Source organism: Amborella trichopoda, chromosome 8, assembly GCF_054954075.1.
Source record: "Amborella trichopoda isolate Santa Cruz 75 chromosome 8, AtrichopodaSantaCruz75HAP2 v2.0, whole genome shotgun sequence".
Taxonomy (NCBI): Eukaryota; Viridiplantae; Streptophyta; class Magnoliopsida; order Amborellales; family Amborellaceae; genus Amborella; species Amborella trichopoda.
In genome coordinates, this window is record NC_142343.1 from 3681600 (window position 1) to 3692328 (window position 10729).

General features: G+C 36.4%; 1 protein-coding gene across 3 annotated transcripts; it reads left to right on the forward strand.

The window, feature by feature from the left end:
* The first annotated feature begins 4406 nt into the window (after positions 1-4406).
* On the forward strand, positions 4407-9648 carry LOC18440212 (rop guanine nucleotide exchange factor 7). 3 transcript variants are annotated; one of them, XM_020670941.2, is made up of 7 exons: positions 4407-5100; positions 5323-5608; positions 5774-5928; positions 6454-6528; positions 6631-6921; positions 7570-7926; positions 8702-9648. In XM_020670941.2, the coding sequence occupies exons 2-7, from the start codon at positions 5500-5502 to the stop codon at positions 9185-9187; spliced, it is 1473 nt and encodes a 490-aa protein (XP_020526600.1). In that variant the 5' UTR covers positions 4407-5100; positions 5323-5499; the 3' UTR covers positions 9188-9648. The 3 variants fall into 3 exon arrangements, with proteins under 3 accessions (XP_020526600.1, XP_006850427.1, XP_020526599.1); XM_006850364.4 differs by having other exon boundaries at positions 5492-5608; XM_020670940.2 differs by having other exon boundaries at positions 5492-5608; positions 6454-6921.
* Positions 9649-10729: the final 1081 nt, after the last annotated feature.

Consider the following 10729-nt stretch of genomic DNA (forward strand, 5'->3'; position numbering starts at 1 on the left):
ATTTCCACTACCGATGGTGGGTTACATATTTGAATTACTATATATCTACTCATGTGGTACTTCATCATACGATTCGTTTAAGATCCACCGGTCTGGATATCATTATATGCATCCAGAGAGCCATATGCTTTGGAAGAAGCTTGTACAGTTTGGGGAGAGGCTTTATCGATAAAAAATTACGTAGTTAGGGTGAGCAGTTTGGTGTGCCATTGACAACGAGTCCCCAAAAACTACTAACGATCTTGTGCACACGCAAAACTATCAAAGTTTACACTTGATGGCTGGGGAGGATGATGACCTTCTTGCACCAATTGTAAATAATCTTATTTTGTAAGATCCCGTTATTACATGAGCTTAAGCCAATAAATCCTTCGTAGCAATGAAATGCAATTACAAAATGATTACTCTAAACACTCTGGATCAATCATTGGAAACACGATTTCTTTTTGGGATGATTTGTACCTAGGATTGTTAATTAAAATGACGTATTTGCAAAGCAATAATTATGGCATAGAATTTGAGCATAATACGAGGTTATTGAGTGGTTATTGAGGGGTGGCAATGGATTGGACTAGACCTGGGACATGATGGGTAGATCCGATCTTGGGTCCAAGTATGGGTCCAAATTTTTGAACCAAACGGTCAGGTCCGGGTCCAAAACTTGAACCCGAATAGACCCGCTCCTTACCCAAATAATATGGAACCATGTACTTCTCAAAAAATCTTTTAAACTCACATAATTATGTGGGTTTAAACTCAGCTTTTAAGCCAACATCTATGTGGGTATTCATAAATGTTGCCAATATATTTGTTTATTAAGAATTTTCAGTATTACGTAAAATTCATAAATATGCAACAGTGTAAATGTTGCCTATAATATAGGTATATGATAGTAAATAAAAAGGCAAAAAAAAAAACGAAGCTCATAGTCATAGGCTTGCAAGGGAACCGAACAGACCCGACAGGTAGACCGAACCTTGAGTCTGGGTATATGTCTAAATTTTGGACCTGAAAGGCCACGTCCGGGTCCAAAACTTAGACCTAAATACTATTCAGGTTCGAATCCGATCCAGCGGGACCTAACCTGTTGCCACCCTACTAATTGTCGATGGAGGCATGTTTGAAAGGATTAGTTTCGATACACGGCAATCAGATCCGACAAGGTTTGTTAGACAGCAGAAACTATAGTTTGTAGACAGCTTTGGATAAATCTAGACCACTAACTTGTAATTTAGTGTTAAAGAATATATTAAATGTCCAAACCCTAACAGCATAACTTGTTGGAAAAGGATAAATTAAGGCCTAGGTATTAGGTATTATGGAGAAAATTAGTTCCGGTATCGAAAAACCTTCAAATCGATCATCTCATCCTTGACCATTACAGTTTTTCAATCCCTAAAAATAATATATATTATACACATTATCTAGATCGTCAATTTTCAAGTGCTCATGGATCAGCAAGATGTGTACCACTTTTTAAACCGCAAAATTTTATAATCAATGGTGGAAGTATATTTTAGATCCATCATAGGGATTTCCCACTCCCGAAGTGCTTTATGGACAAGGTTTCATAGTGAGGCTTTACTTTTTGTATTGAGAAAGTATATCGAGAGACCATTTAAAGGCCTAGACCTTATAAAAATTGCATGCTAACTTTTTTTTTTTTTTATCCTATCAGTGATTTAAAAAATTGCATCCTAACTTTTTTATCCTATCAGTGATTCAAAAATGGCATATTGCATGTTGGACTTAGGGATTATCCTAGTCGTACTCGATAGGAAGGCTAGCGATTTCAGGCTAGAAAACTCACTCGAGATCTCTATTTTTCAAATTTTTTTTTTAAAAAAATGTAAATATAACCAATCCATTTAAAAAATCACTTGTGTCATACAATCACACTAAGAGAATCAAAATTGGACCGCAAAAATAAATGATCTCATAGTATACAATCCCCGATAAAAAAAAAAAAAAAAAACCATCTACCAATTATTTTCAACAAATGGAGATTATTCCTTTTCTTTAAGTATTAGGCCCGCATGTTCAAAATGCACACGTGTCTAAAAAAGGGTTTGAGTGGGATAATAAAAGTGTAATCACAGTAATTAGTTCCCTTTCTTGGAAGCGAAAGGCACCTCCCAACCAACGGTTAAGAGAAAATGATTTAGGGGGACCCCAACTAGCCGTTAGGGGTTCCGGTATTTTTGAGCAACCACTATCAATGATCAAAGCTAAAAAGGGTGAAATAATCCCGCAAAGCCTTCCGAGTAAAGGGAAAGTTTGTGAAATGGTGGTTGATTTCTCAACCACTTACAGACATATCGGGACAAACCCTGGGGCCCTTAGCCACTTTTACATCGGCTTACTAATTGGCTTGGCTCATTTGGGCTCTTTATTCTTTTAACTCTATTTTTTTTTTTTTTTTCTTTTTTTTGACTCTTTTTAGGTAGTGATCAATGTCAATCTTTTCAATTTCCAAAGAACTTTTCCCTAGAGGATTTCGCTAGATGGTTGTATTAAATATTCACAAACCCAACGTAACAAAGTCCCCAAGTATTTTTACGTACCTTTAACTTACACATGGTTGTATTTTTTAAGAAAATTCAACCAAAGTTAAGAATTCAAAATGTTGGTCTTATTGAGGAAGTATCGTCGTCATCATCGTGAATGTCTTTTTTCAATTAAGCGGCGCGAATGTCTTTTTTCAACTGAGTGGGGCTGGCTATATGAATCCTGATCCCTTTTTGCTCTATTAAATACTATATCCTCAGTGAGACCATAAATCTATACTTACCTGATTAAAAATCAAATTGTTGGTGATATTGAGGAAGTATATCTTTTCTTAAAATTTGAACATCCGTCGAATATATTGACCTAGTTGATGGAAAATGACATTCGTTATAACAATACTTACTCTACAAGATACATCGTTGATCTATGATGATGCGTAGTGGAGATCAATCATACCTTGGTAGATGGTTGGCTATGTATGATCAATCTCCAACATCTAATATTTGAAGGTTGCATTTTCTATAAGGCCGGGGCTTTATAAAACAAAGTAAAGCCTCACCACGAATCCTCCTCTGGAAAACATTTTGGGCATAAAAATCAATTTTTTATACTAATTACGAAATGTGAAACTCAAAAAAAGGTACAGATCTTATAGATCCGTAAAGGTTTATTTTTAGTGCAAAATGAACGGTGTAGATAATGTGTTACAATATATACTATTTTTAGAGCTTGAAATCCTATTTTTGTAAAAATTTATAATGGTCAAGGCAGAGATGATTAACGTCGGAACAACAATTGTCAGTGCCCATTGAGGTGAGGTTCTAGTTATTTTGATAGGGCAGTAGCCCAATCAAAACATTTTTCGTATTAAAAAAATGCATTAGAAGACCATGTACTTTTGCCACATAATGAAGGCCAACAAAATTTTTATTGAGACTATATGCTATAACTTTATTAATTTTTTATGTAAATATGTTTTACTCATCCTGAGCAGTTGGATGTGAAATCTGACATATTAAGTTGTTTAGGACTTGATGCTTAGTCAATGATATGTCTCTAATCACTCAATTATATATTTGATACTTACGAGTAATTGTAACCTCCTTGTATCAAAACTAATTTTTTTTATCATATATATTTTTAAAAGATTGTTTGACTATATATATGTAAAGATATAAAAGGCGTAAAACATCAACCTTAAAGATAAATGCAAGCCATCTAAAAACAATGGGAATTAACTCTCCAAATGCTTTCATACTAGAATCATTATTTCTAATTTTATAAATTTATTTATTTTTTCATATTAATGATCTCCATATTAGAGATTATATATCCCTATTAATTAAGTCTATAAAAATAGAGGTATTAATAGACAAACATTTCTACGTATGGACATGGCCTCATAGAAATCGGGACCTATATTTTTTATTTTAAAAAATATAATTTCACCATAGTACCACAATAAACATCTAATCATATTGACATTGATCATAACCATCTAATCAACGAATTGGACAGTGATGAGAGGAAGACAGTACAAGAATGTGTGATCATGGTCTCGGCTTGCAAGCCGTTAAGTCATGAGCCTAGCCAATGCTGGTCAAGGCTCGCATTCCAAGACCACACTTCAAATCATTTTGAGGTCCTCTCTCTCAAGAAAAACCCTAACCCTAAATCTCTCTCTTCTCTCTCCTCTCCCTCTCACTCTAAATTTGTCAAGTCCTCAAAATTTGTAACCATTTCTACTAACGCCATTTCGTATGTCGTATGGAAAATACGCATATACGAAGCCGTATCTGTCTATCCCTCTACGTTTTTTTGAAACGGAATCCGAATATTATCCTCTCCCTCTGTCTCCTGTCTCTGCATTTATAAGGGCAGAGCGTTCGTCAGTTACTGACTCACACATTATCATGTGTTGTTTGAGCTCTCTGCGCGCCTTTCACGCCCTCAACCATGGCCTTATACGCAGTACGAAGCTCCACAAAGACGTATGCCTCCCCTTCCTCCTGCTCTACTGATTGGGATTTAGGTAGCTTATGGATAGAGACCTTTCCGCCATTAAAGAAGCACTGAAGCTCTCATATCTGGTGAACCGAAAGCCTTCTCCCTTTTCTAGCTCTATTCAGGTTTTGAGCTTCTGGGTATCGAAATTTTTGAAGGGTTTCGCTTGCAATGGTTGCTTATGCTTGCCCAACTCTGGTTTTTCTCTTTTGAAAGCAGCTGAGGAAGATTTGGGGCTTTTTCAGAGAGACCCAATTCGTATTAGGGTTTTTGTTGGAGGTTTGAAGATGGGGGAGGTGGGGGATCGAACGCATGGGGTGGAAATTGATGGATGTGATCCACCGGTGGGTGGAAGAAATGGTGAGATTGCTAATGGTGATGGAGTTAGAGAGGGAGTGGTGGTTACAGTAGAGAGTAGCACTTGTTCTGAGGCTTCAACTCGTGAGGAGCAAAGAGATGGAAATGATGAAGGTTGCAGTAGCACTTGCTCTGAAGAGTCCCCACCTATCGGGTGGCCAATTGGGGTTAAAGAGGAAGATTGCGTTGTTAAAGAGGTGAAGAGTGAGAAACATGATCCCAAGTATTCAGGTGAGTTTCTTTGTTGATTTTATCTGTAATTTTTGAACATTTTGAAGACTCTCTCTCAATCTTTGTATGAACGTTTATCGTTTATTTGCCAGTTTTTGTGATGGAGAAACAAGTTGGGTTTTGGGCTTTTCCTGAATATTCTGTATTTTGGCAGGAACCCTTATTTTTTATAAAACTAGATATTATGGGATTTTGAGTTTCTGATCAATGTTTTGAATTCAGGCAAGCACCCAAGCTTTTGACTCTCTATTTGCAAGTGGAATTTTTTGCAGTGGGTGTGGATTTTTCCCACGAATTGAAGAAGAACTAGCTGGGTTTCACTCTCTTTCACTTCTTCTTTCTCATTTTTTAGCCTGATATTACTGTTTTGAATTCTTACTTGGGTTTATAGAAATTGAGATGATGAAAGAGAGGTTTTCCAAGCTTTTGCTCGGTGAAGATATGTCAGGGTCTGGAAAGGGTGTCTGCACGGCGTTGGCCATTTCAAATGCTATTACCAATCTATGTGGTATGCCATCTTTCATCTTTCCTGTTTTTCTTTTCCCCCAAATTTTTTTGAAGTGCTTTAATGGGGCTTGTGTTGAATTTTTGTTAGACAACACTTTTATCTTCTCACTTAGGACAGTTAATAATATCTCTCTCTCTCTCTCTCTCTTGTATTTCTCCTTTTTAGCAACCCTTTTTGGACAGCTATGGAGATTAGAACCTCTACCTCCGGAGAAGAAAGCAATGTGGCGAAGAGAGATGGAATGGCTTCTTTGCGTCAGTGATCACATAGTTGAATTAATCCCATCTTGGCAAACTTTTCCGGATGGGACTAAACTAGAGGTACACTCGAACTTACAGTCTAATTGATCCATGTTCGTTTTCTGGATTTATTTCTATTTTATAAAGAGAATTTTTCTTAGTCTTGAAAGTTGAAACATTACCTTGACGTCCTCATGTATGTTTCTATACCCAGTAAACGTCCAGCATTCTTGCTTTATGTGTCTTTCTAATTTGACTGTCTAATTGATCTCTGTTCACTTTTCTAGATTTACTGGTAATGTACAAATGAAATTATTCTTAGTAGAGACGCATTTCTTTCATATCTCATATATACTCAGTAAACTGTTGATCTCTCTCTCTTCTCTCTAGTGAATGTTTTTTCCGCTACAACCCATGTTCCGAAGAAATGAATTTAAATAGTCATGGTCCTTATATATCTAAAACTTTTCGGCGTGCTTTGCTCATATTTTCTGATACATTCATTAATATGTTGTGTTTGGTATCTGTAACCTGAATTGGCGCTCTGACCAGTTGTCATTTCTAAATCTACCCATTTCTCATGAATGTTTTGTCCCTCAAATTCAGGTCATGACATGCAGACCACGTTCAGATCTCTATATCAACCTCCCAGCTCTTCGCAAACTTGACAACATGCTACTCGTAAGAGGACGATTGTTGTTTGAGTATTCAAAGATCTTTCAGCGTTTCACATCCATGAATTCTCAATTCTCTTTTTCTGATATTTTGATTTATATATTGCAGGAGATATTGGATAGTTTTCATGACACTGAGTTTTGGTATGTCGATCAAGGAATTGTAGCCCAAGATGCTGATGGGTCTGGCTCTTTTCGCCGACCCCTTCAAAGGCAAGAGGAGAAGTGGTGGCTTCCGGTTCCTCGAGTGCCGCCATGCGGCCTTCTCGAGAAAACAAGGAAGCAATTACAACACAAAAGAGAATGCACTAACCAGATTCTGAAAGCAGCCATGGCCATTAATAGCAATGCCTTAGCTGAAATGGAAATTCCAGACTCTTATTTGGAAGGCCTTCCAAAGGTAACTAATAAATCATCCTCAACAGCCTGCAAAATAGGTTATAACCTAATTCAGGGTTTTGATGAGGCATGCTATGTGAGAATAAGATAGCTAGTTTTGACTTTTAATCACATTGGCATAGTTGACAAAATTCTTCTTCAGATGTTCTTTTCTAGTTACTCTATTCTTCTTTGCATATCTTGCTCTTGGAGACCTGTGATGAGATGAGATACTCTTGTGACTTTGTTACTAAACAATTTGATAGCGTACTTATTATTGTGGCTGCATGGGAGCTAGGTTCTGATGAAATGCACCCAGTCAATTAAGTACTTCTTTGGATGTCCTTGGGTTCTTCAATGGAACTATCCAAGATAATTCCTTGATAATCCTCGTACAATCAATCAAATGCTCATTTTGATTGATCACTTCTTTTTTTTTGCAAAATATATTATGTTTCATAAGATGCATTACCCTTTTAATATAACAATACAAAATAATGATGATTCGTTTTTGTACCTTGTGCCTGTTTGTAATTCTTTTGATTGAGTAAGTTTCAAAAAATTCTTTTGATTGAGTAATAAAAAGTGGTTAACCTTTTGTCAAAATAATGATGATTCATTACATATGAGAAAATCCCTTATTATGTTTTTAAATTTGGGTTGGTTTCAGAATGGAAGAGCGAGCCTTGGAGATGTTATTTACAGGTATATAACTTCTGATCAGTTCTCCCCGGATTGCCTCCTTGATTGCATTGACCTGTCCTCTGAACACCAAGCTTTAGAGATAGCTAATCGTGTAGAAGCAGCTATTTATGTATGGAGAAGAAGAGCAAATGTGAAGCCCATAAATAATGGAAATAGAACTAACTCAAAATCCTCATGGGAGATGGTTAGAGATTTGATGGTAGATGGGGATAAGAGGGAATTACTTGCGGAGAGAGCTGAGAGCCTCCTGCTATGCTTGAAGCAGAGGTTCCCTGGACTTTCTCAGACCACATTGGATATGAGCAAAATTCAATATAACAAGGTGCAGTTCAGACCCTTTTTATGCCCCAACGTCTCTTAGTAGTAATTTGTACTCCTCCCTCTTTCTCTCTCTCTCTCTCTCTCTCTCTCCTGCCAATTCCAAGATTTTTACTTTGACTACTTGCTTGTATTGAGAAGAAGGAACAGTTAAACAAAAAAACTGCAAATCCAGAGGCAAAAATATTAAAGAATAGAGAAAGTGGAAGGCAAGAAGAAAATCTTTTGAAAGAGATCTTTCCCAAAGGGAAGTCTAGTCAAATAATGTAAAGAATCGCGAAAGTACAAAAACAAAATCAAATGAGAAGAAATATAGAACTACAAAAAAAATTGAAAAAAATCAATAAGTACCATTTCATAATTAAAAAAAGAAGCGAAGCAAAAATAGATAAAAATATATGAAAACAACATAAAAAGAAAATTTTAATGAATGTGTTATTTAGTAGAAGAATCCTGAGTTGTACTTGCCACAGTGATTGTTAATGAGTTGGGTTCCATTAACTTATGATGCGTAGATGTTGCATGCCACTCCAGAAAATGCCCAGCTTCAAAATTCTATCCTATAGCTAGTGCGTGATATCATAAAAAAAGGGGGGCATCTTGCAAATTTAAATTCAATGAGCTTCTCTAAACCTTCATCAAACACAAATAATCAGAGCATATATAACTGTGATGCAACAACTGGTCTCTGAACTTAATATAGTCTTTTCTCTGTCTACTCTCTTTCGAGTTTTCAAACTATTGAACCAATGTTCCATTCTTTTGAATTGAACGTGCAGGATGTGGGGCAATCCATACTTGAGAGCTATTCAAGAGTCTTGGAGAGTCTTGCTTTTAATATCATCGCTCGAATTGATGATCTCCTCTATGTTGATGACCTTACAAAGCACTCTGACCAGTTTTCTTCTTCGATCCCCACGGTTAGTGTTATTGCTCATAAAAGAGTCTCTGTACCATATTCAGCGAGTGCTCCCACTGCGACTCCATATGCAACTGCTTTCACAACCCCCAGCTTCTCTCCTGCACCACTGGTTAGCCCAGCAAGAGTGGTGAGCTCACCATTTGTGAACCCAAAACCCCATGTTCGTGGATTTGGAGTGAGAAAAGTTTTGACTGATTATCTTGGGGTTGACGGTAAGGGGAAAAATGGAAACAACCAAGTTGAGGTTTCAAACTCAAATATAAGCCAAGCTAAAGAAGTGCCTTCAACTCAGTCTTATACAGAGAGTTTGGAGGGAGTCTCAAGCCCTCCTGCTCGTGACTAGTGTGAAACTAGACACTGGTCTATTTGTGAAGATGATTCGAACTGGTTTATGAGAGATAAAATAGATGATTCGACAATACTTATGTGATGTCTGAAGTTGATACTAATCCATTCATGTTGATGATTCAAATTACTTTTTACAACAGATGAAGTAGAGAGAACCTGATAAACTGATGAATAGACTGGGTGCTAGTCTATTCATGTGGATGGTTCAAATTACTTCTATGGTAGATGTAGCAAGAGAAAAAGCTTGTATTAACTAATAGAGATGATGGGTGAATTTGTTCTCAAGCACCTCTTGAGAAACAGTTCTACTTCACACTAGGGATTGAGATACATGTGGACATTGATTTCACACTTTTTCTTGTTTAAATACTGGTTCTGGTATTTCCAGCGACCAAGAAGCTCCCTGTACATATATGAGAAGGGATATATCTGATTATGAAAGCTTCCTTAGTGAAATGTTCAGGAGTGATGCTGTTATTGTAATTTTGTATTTTTGGCTTTTTAACCTCCAATTTTGCATATATCAATCAGTTACAGTACTGACCCAAAGATTATTTTTTTAAGGAAAATGGTTTGGAGGGGGTGGCTAGATTGATGAGGCTAAATCCCCAAAATTTGGATCCCATAACCCATGAAAGTGTTTTTAATGGAGGAATCATATAACTGTGGGAGCACATAATCTTCTGGTATTTCATGTAATTCCTTCATGTAGTGCGATGATTGAAAAATCACCTATCCGACTTGAAATTGCCAGAGCCTAGCAGGGATTCATTTGGGGCAGTGATCGAAAAATTCCTATCCAACGTGGAAGTGCCTGAGCATGGTTTAGATTCCTTTGGTACGAGGATTGATAAATCACCAATACGACTTGGAATTGCCAGAGCCTAGTAAGGATTACCTGTTTGACTTGGAATTGCCAGACCCTAATCAAGATTGTTTGCTTTGAGATTCTAGTTCTAAGAACCCTAGTGTTCCCCTTTTTCTCAATTTTTCTTCTTTTCAAACTTCTTTGTTAAATATAGCCCGATTGTCATCATGAATTGCACTAGTCTGATAAGTCAAATCTTTCTTCATTGGGTGTGTGGTTTGTATAAGGTGTCCACCTTAAACAATTAAATTAAGGCATACCTCTAAATCTTACTAAAATATGCACCTCATATGTTGAAAACACTTATGTCGGCCTAAAAATCTATTTTAACCTGTAATTATGACATTAAAACTCCAAAAAAAACCATAAAGATTGAGCATTGTATAAAATTTTGAAATAAGTGCAGTTTGTATAAAGTGTCAGCCTTTAAAAATCAAAATTAGGCACATTTTTTATGGCCTAAAAATTTATGCTGATACCTAATTATAATATTTAAAGCTCCAAAAATAGTATAGGTTAAGCAAATCCACAAATACTCAAATTCTGAAAAAAATTTGAAAAGTTGATGATAGATGTACTATATTTAGGACTTAAAACTATTTTCAAACGAATATAGATCGAGCCGATCAATTCAAGTGTCTTTCAACATCACAACAACATTTTTTTGGT

Coding starts and splice junctions, on each gene's coding strand:
- LOC18440212 (XM_020670940.2), top strand. CDS start 4,548: ATGGATAGAGACCTTTCCGCCATTAAAGAAGCACTGAAGCTCTCATAT. Junction 5,609..5,773: donor TGCTATTACCAATCTATGTG/GTATGCCATCTT, acceptor TCTCCTTTTTAG/CAACCCTTTTTGGACAGCTA. Junction 5,929..6,453: donor CGGATGGGACTAAACTAGAG/GTACACTCGAAC, acceptor CCTCAAATTCAG/GTCATGACATGCAGACCACG.